Genomic DNA, 14,897 nt, shown 5'->3' with positions numbered 1-14,897 from the left:
ACAAACCTGGAGGACTTTTCGGTCAAAGTGGGACTTGTCTTGGGCTATTACAGAGGACAGACGCTGCTTGCCACAACCCACATCTCAGACTTGGGCCATGAAGTTTTGCCTTTCGTTCCTTTAGAGGGCTGGAATGCATACAACATTTGCAGGTGACTTGGAGTAGTACCATGGCCAGAAACATTAGCCGACATCCTGCTAATCAGAGAACAACATCTGCTTGCCACAAGAGTGACAACATTTGAAGCTTGACAACTTTGGTGGAGACAAAGCCAACAACACTACACTTCTACTAATTCTAGTTATAAAAAGAATAAAATGTTCTGGGAGAAACTCCAGATCCACGTACTAGGGCGTGGACAAATAAGGAACTGTCTGTGCGCCTGGGTTCCCGCATCTAAAAAAATTGGGAATGGATCTTCATCTCGGCAAAGAAGTACCAGGCGTATCAGTAATCCCTGACGTATGATCAAATTCAATGGTTGTTCATTGGCTGGACTTCACATTTCCTATCGGCTGTTGGACGAAATGTTAATGTTAAGTTACTTAGTTTGTCACTTTAGGCAAGGCTGAAGTACACTCTTGCCCCACACAACATACACTTGTGAAGTAGAAAACAGGTGAGAAGGCTTGAAAAAAAAAGAATAATTAACAGGTTCTGGAACTCTGGAAGTCATTCGGCAAAAAAAAATCAAAGTCAGTCTTCATCTCGGTGTGCTGCCTGCTGCACTTCACTGCACACAATGACTCCAGCACATAACAAAGAGAATGATACTATTTACACTACAGAGAGCTAGAAACGAATAGCCTCCTCTCATCGCACTCTCACTAGATAAACCCACTATTTGCTCTAAAGACATCCAGCATTGGCCTTTGCATTGGGAGCATTCTTTATCTATTTCAACATGGGCATCAAGTCACTGAGCATTCTTTGCTGTAAGACTGCACCTGCCCGCGCTGTGTTCCAGCATACTACTGTACTGTATATATCCTTCGCACAGCTGGGAATATTGGACCCATTACGAGAGTGGCCTACTTCCCCTTCTTCTCTCGTCAGGATTTGAACCACAGTAAGACATTCCAGAGACAACACCGAGGTTTACATGAGACTACACATAAACATATTTACAATCAAGTGCCATTTCATTAAATAAAAACATGTTTACAATAATTTGCACTACAAAACTGCACTGTTAAGAGGTCACGTCTTTTAAGGTGAGGCTCGAACATATGCAGCAACAGCATCAAGTACTGCGATACATGGTCCATGGGAATGGGTAAAATTCGAGCATGTTCAGATCTGTTGCTTTTCCATAAAAAAAACCTTTTTCGTCCCTCTTCTCGTAATGCCAGTTAGAAATTCAAAACAAGTCTCTGATGGGTGCAACTTATAAAGCAGATGTTCTAGTTTATTTGCTTCTCCGAGTCAGGACAAGTGTGTGTGCAGAATGTTGATCCAGAAAGGGAATGCATACTTCCACTGTGAGGACACCGCAGCAGAAATGGAATACTGTGCAACTCTAATTTTCCAGTTTGCGTGCAGCATGAGAATTGCAGGTGAGCGGGAAAAGGCGAAGTTCCACTTAAATGAATGGGGCACAAGGCTTTAACTTATTTCTTAAGATACATAGCTGTGCAGAAGAAATGGCTTGACTTAGGCGGCTAGATACAGGCACAGACTGAAAGGCTTGGCCATAGGGATGCTGTGCTAAGTTGTTGAAATCAGGGTATCCTGTGGACATATTGTGGTGCTTAGCAGTAAAGAAGGAGGTACCTGGCTGAGGATAGAATAGAACTTTTGTTTTGCTATGCAGAAAGAAATGCTTACCTATCGAAAAATAGGCCACTGAATTTTCTATACACAGCACAAACCTTTTGACTTGATGATCTTTGGCTTAGCTATAGATTGGGATTCTTCGCTGTACCGACGAGTGTGCATATCATCAACATGTGTGGTTCGCTTGATAGAAGACTTGCATTTCACATGAACTGCTTGAAAATGGAGATGCTGGACTGTGGTCGGCGTTTAGCTGTAGATTTGAAGTCATTTCACAGGGCTCCAGATACTAAGACGAGTAATGTATACTATGCAGCTCACGTGGCAGAGAATTTAGTTAGGAACAATAAGGTATCTAGGGTGTGAACCAGGCAGGGCTAAGAAGTTGCAAAGATAAAGCAGAGTACTTGAGGTATGATTTTGTTCTCCAGGAGGAGACCGGGTTGTTCCTAGGTGATGATTTTGATCTGAAAAGGTCAGCCTAATTGTACAGATGGGATCTGTTAGGCTCCTCCTAGAGGCAAAGTTTATGGAGGCACTACATCTCTCCTCAGCTAGATGGTGGCTCTTCGTCATTAGTGTCCTCCTTATCGGATGCGCCTTCAGACACTTTCTTCTCCAATTCAAAGTTCTGTGTAAGGAAAATTTTAAATTGTGAGCTTTTTAATTTCCAAGCCTTTTAAACATTGATAAAAACATGTGATGAAGAATACTGGCAAATATTGTGTTAATGTATGCAGTCGGTGTCCTCGTGGATAATAGCACAGACTACAAACTATATCAGAATAAGGAAATTAATCCAGGTGTAATTCGAGTAACAAAACGTACCTCTAGCTCTCTCATAACCTCGTCCATGAAATCACTTGAATTTTGCTTGTATGAAACAGCCATTTTAATTGCATCAGAAAAAATCTGTTGATAAAGTTAATAAGAGAATGAGAGACAATATATTTAACTTCTCATATACCGATGCTGCTTTTGGCTTTCAGAGTTAAGACTTACTCACAGCTTTTACACAAACATTTAAAACACAGTAACTTTTAATTAACTGGGACACACAAGTAATTACTTTTCTTGGCACAAGATCGTTTTAATAAATGATACTAAGATATTGTAGTTTTCCTTTGACTATTTCCCCAAACCGGAAAAAAGGCTAAATATGTGAATTATTAAAAAAAAGCTTGCAACAAGAAACATGTTGGATATGTTTTCTCACAACTGGAACCAACAAATTTTAAAACTTTGGACGACCTACAATTTCCAAAATAATAACAGCACAATATATATATATATATATATATATATATATATATATATATATATATATATATATATTTATATATATATATATAAGAAAGGGATATAAGACAGCAAACTGCTCAGTTAGTTTTTACATAAAGAGTTCCTTGATTACAAAGAAAGTATGTAAAAAAGCATGTTTAGGTTTAAATTTAGTAAGGGGTTGTTTAAAATTAGTTACTGCAAATCCCTTTCATAGAAATGAATATCAAAATGAATCAGGAAAAATGTTAATGGATTTGGGTTAGCCCAGCAGCCTCACTTTTGACCTGTACAATTTAAAGAATGCCAGTAAAGTCAACAATAGCCATTTTAGCTGTGGTGGAAAGCACACAGAAATTAGTAGTGTTGCAGGAAGGAACTTATGCATCTCCCAGAGTGATTTTGCTAGCTAGTTTTCTCGGATCTGGTATCATAACGGTTGAAAGAATACGTTGGTTTGTGTAGTGTTCAGATACATGCCAAATAACAGCTACTGTAGGGACTACTTCATGCTTCACAGAGGAATTTGATCATCTACATCTTTATTTCTAATTGCAATTTATTTGTAAGTCGAAAACATTAACAAGAATACAGTAAAAGAATCCTACAAATAAAATACAAACAAATTGGCAATGCCTTCAGGGGAAAAATTAGACCGAGGTGGCGTAGTGGCCTGGGACGCTAAAGGTGAAAGAGCAGAACTGCTTTTAAAGAACTTTATTTTTAAGGGCATCACATTTGACAGTTTCTGTATCTCTTTACAGGATGCAGGAGACTTATCCCCAGAAGAGGGGATATACTTGTAAGGGACTTTGCGTAGGAAATAAAAGAGACAACTCTGTTGTTCTTAAAGGGCTTTGAGGATTACGTGAGGCATATGCTGCAGTCAATTACCTGTCACTTACACTATAGGCAATACATGCACTTTTCATGTGGGCTCCTGGCAAAGACTTTCGTCTGCCCACAGATACTCTATGGACTAAAAGTGATCTTATTTGGTGAATCAGTCAATACTCAACTTGTACACTTGTTTCCCCAGGTTCAAGCGCCCAAAAATCAACACTTCCCAGCTGGGGAGGCAACCGGAGGGTTTGGAGGAAGACCACTGTGTAAGGAGTTCCCATTTTTTATGTATGTGGTATTTCAAAAGCACAAATAGAGCAAAAGGGTAGCAGAACACTGTATTGAGTCGAAGACAATCAAAGTCAACAAGTTATAGGACAGGTAGCGGAGTTGTGGATGGTCAATGCATTGTGGTGGTGTATTCCTTAAATAAATGAGTGTTAACTCTTTTCTAAATTGGAGCAGCATTCGGGTGGTCCTAATGTATACAGGGATGTTATGGATCCTGGGTGCATAGACTGCAGGGCCTGCTTCCTTGAGTTTTCTATTTTACACTTCTTATTCTGCAGTCTGATGGTGTCCTGGCTGAGGGGGTCTAAAGAACCACCAGAGGTGAGCTTGCCTGCAAGATAAGTGAGGTGCTGGTTGGAATGGCTTTGTAAATGCAACAGACTTTGAAGATGGCACAGGACATCAAGGGGAGCCAATAAAGTTTCAACAGGAAGGGTGTGATGTGATCATGTTTCTTCACGCCCTGGTTTAGAAATTGGAGTAGTTTGTGGGATACCTTTAAGGGGTGCCAGTGTGGGGTCTGGGAGGCCATGGAGCCATGTGTTCCGACCTTCCAGATGCAAGAGTAAGGGGGCCTGAGCAGCAGCTCTGAAGTCACTTTTTGTAAGAAACAGTTTCACTTTCTTTATAACAGAGAGCTGGTACCAGGCTCTCTTTGTTTTTGGGCAATGTGTTCTTTCAGGGTGATGCTGCTGACCAAAGTCAATCCAACTGACTTGGCGTTCAATGAAAGTTGGTGTTTGAAGCCATCTAGGTTCATGTCACTGAGTCCGGTGTGTACAATTTCTTGTTTGTTATTCTTGGGAAATAACAGGAATTCTATCTTGGTTGGGTTCAACTTTAGGTGGGAGTTGGACACCCACGTCTCTGTGTGCATGTGCAGGCAGTGTTTGACATGTCAGATATCTGAAGTAAAGGAGATTTTCAAGTGGAGTTGTGCATCATCGACATATTGGTAATTCTTGATGCAGTTATCTGTGAGTAGAGCACCAAGAAGCTCCATGTAAATTAGGGTTCTTCAAAGTCGGTCCTGGAGGGCCGGATCCATGCCAGATTTTTAACATATCCCTATTTATAAATGTAGGCATCTTAAAAATCTTGCATGGATCCGGCCTTTAAGGCCGGACTTTGGAGAACACTGATGTAGAGGTTGAAAAGGACAGAAGACCGTATGCATCAAAACACAAAGGGAGAGGTGGAGGTTAGCCAAGGCATAGTCTCCATAGTTTAATAACCCATATCACAAAAGAGTGCGATGGTTAGTGGTATAGAGCTAAATTTGTCTTCAACAAAGTTATTCTGATTTGGGTATCGGAGGTTTTCTGATTGAGATGCACATTTTATTGAAAGAGGATGCCTCAGGCAGAGCTTGGCCGCCAACAATGATGGCCATCTGACTCTGGAGCTCCTCACTGTCACGGCCTGCTGGAGGGCCTACGGAACCCTTCCGGGAGGCATCTGACCTTTTCCGACTGACTGCCATGTGTCTCACCATTATGCGTGGTGCCTGAAGCCATCAGTGGACTGTACAGGGGCACCGGGGATCGCAAGGCTGACGAACCCTGCCGGCGCAGCCTTTGCGACATTGCATGCGGGAGGCGAGGCTACCCAGTTGGCACCTAACCCATTCTTCTCCCTTGCTGGGCAGCATTTTTGGTCTCATCTGGGGGCTGCCTTTACCGGTGCAGTGGGGGCACAGCACTCGCCCTGAGGGATTCCTGGGGTCTGTTGGGGCCCCGCTGATCGGCCTTGTGGGACTCTTCCGCCATCTACAGAGGCAGACACCAACCCGCTGCTGAAGGGGCACGTCCAGAACTTCGTCACATACATTATGCCTGAAGCCCTGTGGATTGTTCAGGGTTGCAATTATTGCTTAACTTTAGGCTGCTAATAACCCTTCACCTTTCCCCCTGCTCCTCTAACAATGATTGGTCTGTACCTAGTGATACCTTCTGAGACTTTTCACATTGTGCTTAGCATGATAACATGCATGCTTTCATGGGTTCTAACATTAGTATCTTCAATTGCTTTGCAACCCCTCCCCCTCCCCTCTCACAGTTTTAAACTCTGACTCTTTCTTACGTGGCAAAGTAGTTCCAGTTACTAAGGAAAACATTCAGGTGGGATGGCAAACACTGCAGTTTGAAATACATCTACCATTATCCCCGTACGGTGCTCGCGCCACAGAATAACATCAGATGCCCCCTCGCCTAATACGGGTGCCAGCTGCCACATTGGCACATGAGCGGCTGGGGACAGGAGCACTACTTGGCCACAGTATAGTATGTCACTTGACAAAGTAAGTGACTGGTTTGGAACGTCTAGGAGGTAATATGCTTCTCCTTTACAAGAACATAGGGGAGCGAACTTAATATACTATATCTTTGGCCTAACTGGGCAATAAGGCTGTATGGGGTGATACAATGAAAGATCCTCACTGCCATCAACGAATTCCCAGTGAGAAGCAATACATCTACAGATTTAAATCCTGCCAACTGACTAATGATACCTCAAGGTGCATAGTAATAGGTATGGCGGCTACCACATCGGCACACAAGTAGCTGGTGGGGAATGGCTGCACTACTCGGCACACAGCTTGGTACGCCTTTTGACGTAGTACGTTACATTATGAGGGCATCCCACTGCCACCAATGCATTCCTAGTGGGGTGCAATACATTCAAAGATTGGAAAACCCCAAACTGACTAAATAGATATTTTTAGGCACAACCATACAAGGGTTTCTAGTATTATCAAGCATCTCACGGTTCTGAAGATACAACAAACATCTTTCATGACTAGCTGTATGATTATTATGACAGTTGTTTTTCCTTGAATTATTAATCTCTACTGGCATAATTTCTACGGGTATGTTGGCCCCTATGAGCATTGAGCATGTTTCCGTGAACTATATTTAAGTATTCATAGCTCTAGGAGTTTATAGAGATAGCACACATGAGTCTTACACCTATATTCCCACAAAGGTTTTAAATAAATGACAAAACGATTCCAAATATCTATAGTGTGTGACTACAGAGGGTACCATCTCCTCCCAGACCTTTAAGCCTGGTATCCCTAAAGATAGGGTAAGATATCTACAATCACGTTTGTGCATGTGTCCACCTCACACACGTGTGTTCTATCTGTAGGGCACTGTCCCATTCATTTTATACAGTTTTGTGAGCTAGTAATCTGTATGCAACCTTTTATTTGAGTGCCAGCTGACTTCTTGAAAATGTTTTGTTTGTTTAATAATCCTTTAGGAAACATAACCCCGGTGTCAAGGTAGGTCTCCCTCTTTACGCTCACTGAATTAGCTTGGTGCATAGTGATATGAAAACCCTTTTGCCCTGAAGAATGCCCCCGACTAGTATTGGCAATTGGTAGGGCAAATACATGTTGGCTTATAAAGGATGGTGGGGTCAGTATGCCTATACTCCATCCCCCTAATGTGTGTGTGTGTATATATATCTATATATATATATATATAGATATATATACATACATATACACATATATACATAGACACACGAGAGGTACCCTTGAATCATGTGACAAGGATAAGTTACTTAGCTGCAATCCTAGCTGTCTTCCAGGGGAATCTTCATCAAAGTCAAAAGCACAGAATATTCTCACCCACGGAGCACATATTTAACATTATATATTATAGACAAATGTACATAGTACTTTAATAGACATTATATATATATATATATATATATATATATATATATATATATATATATATATATATATATATATATATATACACACACACACACATATATACAGCCTATATTAAAAGACTAAAAATGCATAATTTACATTGAGTTTTCCTTTAACGAATCTTTCCCCAGTCTCCAGCATTTATGTAAATCAGAAAAAGAGCATTAAGTGCAAACACAGCCTTTACTGAAGAGAAAACTGCAAGGGAATACAAAGGTGTTGTCAGCAAATAGGCTGCACTGAATGCATAACAAGTAAATCCTGGCACCGTGCCTTTAAGAACCTTAGGACCTCCTGTATCCCATCATCCCACAAAGGTGACAGGTCAGTATTTTTTTACGGTTACATTAAGAACAGACAAAATGTATGAAATGCTACATGAAAGATTAGTCCGGTGAGACGGGAGGGTTGGTTATGACTTTGATGAGGATTCTCCTGGAAAAGAACATGGCTTTACCTTCAGGTATTTTTTAAATGATCTGGATCCCTTCTTATCCAGTAAGTTTTATCGAAGAACTCCTTCACAATTGAGGTTGAGTCTGCCCTGATAGTTTTATCTTACTAGGTTGTGGTGAGGTCGCCATTGATGAAGCATGCCACAAACATTGGGTGAGGCCTCCGCTTCCCATTGGAAAATCTCCTATACCCAACTCGGAATGACTTTGTTATAGACCAATTTAGCTCTGTTGTGATACCAGACAACAGTAAGGAACCCTTGGGGACTCCACAGGTGATAGGGATCATATGTGACTTGTAGGTGCTCATGGGAACAACCCAGTGTCAGTTGGAAGGGCATGAGGAGAACGAGTGAAGGACGCTGGTGGTGAATACCAATGGGACACCGAGGTGTGTATGATGGTGGGATGGTCAAATGTGCTGGAGGCAGCTGTTGGGACTTAGTCTGTGGTAGATATAACTTCTCAGTGCTGTCCAGTAGTACCACCGGATGCCTAGAAGATTCATGTGACCAAGGAGACAGAAGATATAGGATTTTTTTAGGCCATGTGAGGATTCCTGGTTTCCCAGACTACAGACGGAAAAATGCTCTGCAAGTTATTCTGGGTTATTTTTAAAAAAAGGAGAGAATTGTGAAAGTCAGATCCCATGAGATAGATAAATCCACTAAGTATATTTCTATTAGATTGACTAGCCACACTAGCCAGACAAAATTCAGCCACTTCTTTAGTAGCTGTTTGGTCTTAACATGTAAATGTTCACAATTGGCATCACATATATCGTCAAATTGACTAAGAGTTTCAACTCCTAAATATTCAATAAGTATATTAAAATGGAGCTTTCCTGATGGAATATTAAAAAGTAAAACCTCGGTCATTTCACATGTACGTTTATAACCAATTAGTTAACCGTAGAGTGAGCAGAGTTAGAATCACACAGTTAATAACCACCTCAATATCATCTGCATAAACCAACATTTGGATAGAATTATGCTGATAAACTGCTGAATGGTAGTAGATTCTTTAATGGCAGGAGCAAACAGTTTTGTCTGTAAAGCTAAACGTGCAGGTGAGAACGGGCATCCCTAAAGTGTTGTACAATGTGCATAAAAACTAAAGGAAAGAGACTTATACAGATAACATTCAGCCACTGGATGAGAGAAAAGTGTTTTCATAATCTCTATAAAGTTAGTAGGAAATCGGTAACGATCCAGAATATTCCAGAGAAAATTCCATGAAACATGATCAAACTCTTTTTCAACACCCAAAGGTAGAATGTAAGTAGAAGGAATGTCATAATGGAGTAACTATGTATTTGTATTTTTTGGGAGTTTTATATAGCGCAAACTCGACCCAAAGGTATCAGGGCGCTTTACATGAGCACCACTTGCGTTGCAGACAGACACGTTCATTTTTGGTAGGCACGGGGAGAGAAAGTGATTTGCCCAAAATCATAGGATGTTGAGCGTCCTTGCCGAGTCTCGAACCCGGTTCACCAGCTCCAAGGTCGACAGCTCTAGCCATTAGGCCACATCCTAAGGTATTATGATCCACAATGCAAAGTCCATCAACAAACACATGCTGTCATACTGAAACTAGCTCAGGTATCAGAATTAATGCGATTAGCCAGAACTTTTGCAAGGATATTCCCGTCTGCATTTAGCAACACATTAGGTGGATAGGAAAAACATGGCTTGGTTTCATTATCCATTTTCAGAAAGCGGACTATGCAAGTGTGTAACTATGGTACTTGGATTATTCAACAGATAAGGTCATTCTCGGTGACAATAATAAAACTAGTGAAAGCAAGTCAGGAAATGAATTATAAACATATTTTAGTATCCAGTAATCCCATGCCGTTTTGTAAACTGTATAAAGCAGACAGCTTTGTTCATCCCAAATAAAGCCGCCAGTTGGCCAAATTGAATAGGGTGGTTAAAGTTGGCTAAAATAACAAAATATATATAATACTTTTCCCACTGTGATCTGAAGAGATCTTCTTGAAATAAATATTTTAGTAATATTGCGCAAAGACTTTTATATTTCAAACTGGATCTGCCTGTGAGGCCCTATGTTCATTTTGAACGCATGACCGAGCAGGTCTATCCTTGACCATGATGTGCTTCGAGTATTGGTTCCCAAAGTATTGGTTATTTTCACAGGGCATAGCAACTGTAACACAGTGATTATGCCCAGCCCGTGCTCAAGGCTAAATCTAAAACTAGGATTTCAAGGTGCACAGATGTTGAAAAAAAAACATTTGCAAGCATAGAATACTAATAGGATAAAGCTGTGGTATACTGTGGCATACTGCTGTTAAAAGTTATGTTTACCTGCTGAGGTTGTTTACATCTTGCTTTCGTTTTTTAACATAAAAGCTTGTGTACAGGCAACAAAGTAAAGATTTTAAAGTATCACAGATAATAAAGAAATAGAAACTATTAATGGGGCCATTTGGTGAATGTCATAATACCTCTCAAAACCCAAGCAGACATCATACATCATCAGCAAAGCAATAATTTAGAATGCCTATAGTTGACGATTATTAGAGAAGTAGGACTGAGGGCCACATGCATTTTCACATGTACCAAACCCAAATAGTGATTGGTAGCCTGTTACCGAATCGTAATTTGGGTTTGGGATTCAGAATCAGGAAGAGACATGTTGAGGTTGGCCCTTACTAACACAGAATCGTCAGTGGTATGTATGAATGATGTGCGATCAAAATGTGGTCGCAAAACATGCGCATTTTACCATCAGATTCAATATGGAGGTTACACATTTTCAAATGAGAAAGGACTCCCAAGGGACCCCTCCCCCTTCGTGAACATTTGTAAAAACATTTTTAAGAGCTGGCAGTGATCCCAGGGACTACTGCCTACTCTTATAAAATGAAAAGAAAACTTTTCATTTTTGTTTTTGAAACACTTCCAGGTTTCCTCTCAAGATAACAGGCTGCTCAAAAACAAAATTGCTTTATTTAAAAGCAATCAAGACATGGTGGTCTACCGACCCCAGCAGCCCTCCATCCCTGTGATTTTAGCGATTCCCAATGGATCGCAAATCAAGTCTTACAGACTTACCTCATTATTATTTATGAGGTAGGTCTATTTGCGACCTACTGAGAATCACAAAGTAAACTCTAAAGAGTTTCATACATTTGAAATTGCGATTTCCTAATTGCTATTCACAGGAAATCACAATTAGGAACTTGCTATTTCAAACCTTTCTGCATGTGGACCTGAGTGCTTTTGTTCTCTAAACTGAGTGGCCACTTTAATGTAGAAGTCCAGAAACAAATATCAAAAAGAAAGGAGGTCTCCTCACTGGTCCAATCAAGGGACAAGAAGCTATGAACAAGTAAAAAAACAGGTCCCTATGTTTCCATAAATGGAGAAAGAAGTAATATGCATCCACTAATAACTCTAGAACTCATTAAGTTCACCACCTCATTTCTTATGCGACACAAATACAAATTAAAATAAGGTCAAATCAATGTCTAAGAAAATTGTACAATTTATTACATATAAAATCAAATTGTTATACACAAATAAAGTGCCATTCCATACAGTTAAAAATGTGTCAATTCACATAAATACAATAAAATACAGGTTGTCGACGCTGCGTTTCGGTTTTTGTTATAACACCTTCATCAGGACTAAGTTCTATTAAAAAGAAACATACAATTAGGTACATACATCGTGGAATTCTTTTTTAGCATCATGCTTTACTAAATTACAGTTGAACTCTAGACATTTATTCAAGTGAAATGATAACAGAACATTACGGCACTCTCTTTTTTTGTCAAATACGTGGTATCTAGTTTGAGGTATTATGGAGGCATTTTGCAACTTAAAGGCTGTCTTAGTGAAAGCCTTTTACTAACTTTCACAAATACAATTTTTTAATATGCCTACCTTCTAAAAAGATTGGACATATTTCCGCCTCAGTTTTCAATGAGTTTTTTTTTAATGTTTTCTCCGTGTCACCTTCTTATGAATAGGTGCTATTGCTGATTAATCATCTGAATCAAGTACCTTTTTTAAAGATAAATAATTTGGTATCTTAATGCGTTTATTTGACCAAGTGACTTATATACTGTCTCTAAGTGTACACTAGTTAACTTGAACTTTCTTGAAGTCTGTACTTTTTTCGAGGTCAAGGGAGCCACCGTATTGTATTGATTTATAATTCGTGGCTATCTGAAAGCAGAAAGTTATATGTGTGTCCTTAGTGTTTAGTTTAACTCCTTCGGATTTTAAATAAAAGAAATACTGGACGACCAACTTACCCGCTAGGTAGGAATCAAGCCTTCAGTACCCTATGTGGCGGGATTCTCTTGATATTCACGTTCTTTTGGAATTACACGCGTATTTTGATCATCGCGCAATCCTCCTAGGTGATCTTGTCTAGGTGGATTCCTTTCATTAACCGACTCTAGAATGAAGAGTTCTTTATGTTAGGTATCTATTAATTAAACCTAATTTCTTTCTTATTTTTTATCGCAATTATACATATAGATCTACATCTGCATGGACCATCTATCCGTACCAATATTGGTTTCTTCACGTTTTCCGTAGCTATTTTACTACATCTAGAGTCCATTTATATTGGTTACTCAAGGCTCTCCCGGCACCTCCTTCTCATCCCTTTTTTTTTTTAAACAGCTATAAGGGTGCCTCTTTGTGATTATTTACTCAAACGTGATAGCGATGATCAACAAGGATTTTAATAAGAATTTTACCTACGCCATCGGTGCGCGTTTTGACTCTGCCTACCTGCCATATTGCCTGTATCTCAATTTATATGTAAATATCGTACAGGTACTTAAATGCTCTAACGGTATTCTCTCGTACTGAGTTTAAGTCTAGCGCTGCATATTTTGAGCAACATGCAGCAGTACACGGCTTACCTTATTTCTTTTAATCGGCCTCCCTGCTCCACTTGTACCTCGTATCGTTATGGTGAAGAAAAGACTTTGCGTACTGCGATGTTTATATATGCACAGTCGCGTTGCACGTTACGTAAGGTCTCGCAGGATTTTTAAAAAACAGTGTGAATTACCCAACAATCCTATCTGGGAGACTTTTCTTTATTATTTAAAGTCCTTTTGGTTTACATATTTAAGTATATAGACAGAAAAGGGATGTTTTCATTGTTTTACAGGACATGTCACAGTAAAACAATGAAAAAATCCCTTTTCTGCCTATATACTTAAATATGTAAACCAAAAGGACTTTAAATAATAAAGAAAAGTCTCTCAAATAGGATTGTTTTCCCTTTTTATTAACTCACATTTGCTCAATATAGGGGTTACGTATGATTACTGAGCATATTTAGAACGTGTAGGAGGCTGTGATCCCTCACATTATGCCAGCCACAGAGTACAATAAAGTTATAAAAAGAAAAAAAGCAATCTCCGCGCTGTCCCGTCTTAAAACCAAAAGAACGACGGTAGTATTTCTGAACATCACCGCAACCACGTTAGATTGTAGCGAGAATATGAGTATTTCTCCTACGCTGAAAATACTTCAGTGTAACTGTACCGAGTAGGAAATAATATTCTCACTATTACTGATAGAAAACATGATAGTTGTAAACAAATAAAAAAAGAATCCAATTAGAAATAGGGTCACTACTTGTGCAACTTGTTCTCTCGGCAAAACATTGTGAGTTTGCTATATATCGCTAACTCCAAAGAATCTTGTAAAATTATGGCTATACTTGCGCATAACTAAATAAGAACAAAGATGGTAGATACATTCAACAATGCACGGCAGCAAGTACATGTAACCCTTGCTATAGGTTTTAGGAAACTACAGCTGTAGTTCTTAATTGATGACGTATGGGAAGTGATGTGATTATTAGGTAATTCACACTGTTTTTAAAAAATCCTGCGAGACCTTACGTAACGCATAACGCGACTGTGCATATATAAACATCGCAGTACGCAAAGTCTTTTCTTCACCATAACGATACGAGGTACTAGCCGATTAAAAGAAATAAGGTAAGCCGTGTACTGCTGCATGTTGCTTAAAATACGCAGCGCTAGACTTAAACTCAGTACGAGAGAATACCGTTAGAGCATTTAAGTACCTGTACGATATTTACAAATAAATTGAGAGACCGGCAATATGGCAGGTAGGCAGAGTCAAAACGCGCACCGATGGCGTAGTTAAAATTCTTATTAAAATCCTTGTTGATCATCGCTATCACGTTTGAGTAAATAATCACAAAGAGGCACTGTTAGACCGGTCAGCCCTTTGGGTGGTCCCTTCTATTATTTATTTATTTTTGTCCCCTTTCTGCCTCACAATTCCTTTCATTTTTATGTCCACTGCAATTTTTAGGTGTTGTCCTAGGGGTTAGGTACTTCTTGACCCTATAGTTTTCGTCAGGCTTAGGTGACTCTTAAAAATGAGGGAAATTCAGTCACACAAAATGGTGGCCAGTAACTGCCATAACTGTTAACTCAGGGAAGGGACCCATAGGGTAGTATAGGGAGGCTCTAGAACCTTCCAGCTGG

At 39.7% G+C, this 14,897-nt stretch overlaps 1 protein-coding gene across 1 annotated transcript in view; it reads right to left on the bottom strand.

The window, feature by feature from the left end:
- Positions 1-1,124: 1,124 nt before the first annotated feature.
- RABL2B (RAB, member of RAS oncogene family like 2B) overlaps positions 1,125-14,897 on the bottom strand; it is a 227,364-nt gene continuing 213,591 nt past the window's right edge. Inside the window, exons 8-9 of the mRNA XM_078677914.1 lie at positions 2,606-2,689; positions 1,125-2,408 (exon numbers count right to left, since the gene is read on the bottom strand). Of these exons, the coding sequence (XP_078534040.1) occupies positions 2,328-2,408; positions 2,606-2,689 (165 nt within the window). The 3' untranslated portion in view covers positions 1,125-2,327. The remainder of the gene's footprint in view (positions 2,409-2,605; positions 2,690-14,897) is intronic.

The sequence above is a fragment of the Lissotriton helveticus genome, chromosome 1_1 (genome assembly GCF_964261635.1).
Source record: "Lissotriton helveticus chromosome 1_1, aLisHel1.1, whole genome shotgun sequence".
Lineage (NCBI taxonomy): Eukaryota > Metazoa > Chordata > Amphibia > Caudata > Salamandridae > Lissotriton > Lissotriton helveticus.
This window is presented reverse-complemented; position numbering and strand designations above follow the sequence as displayed.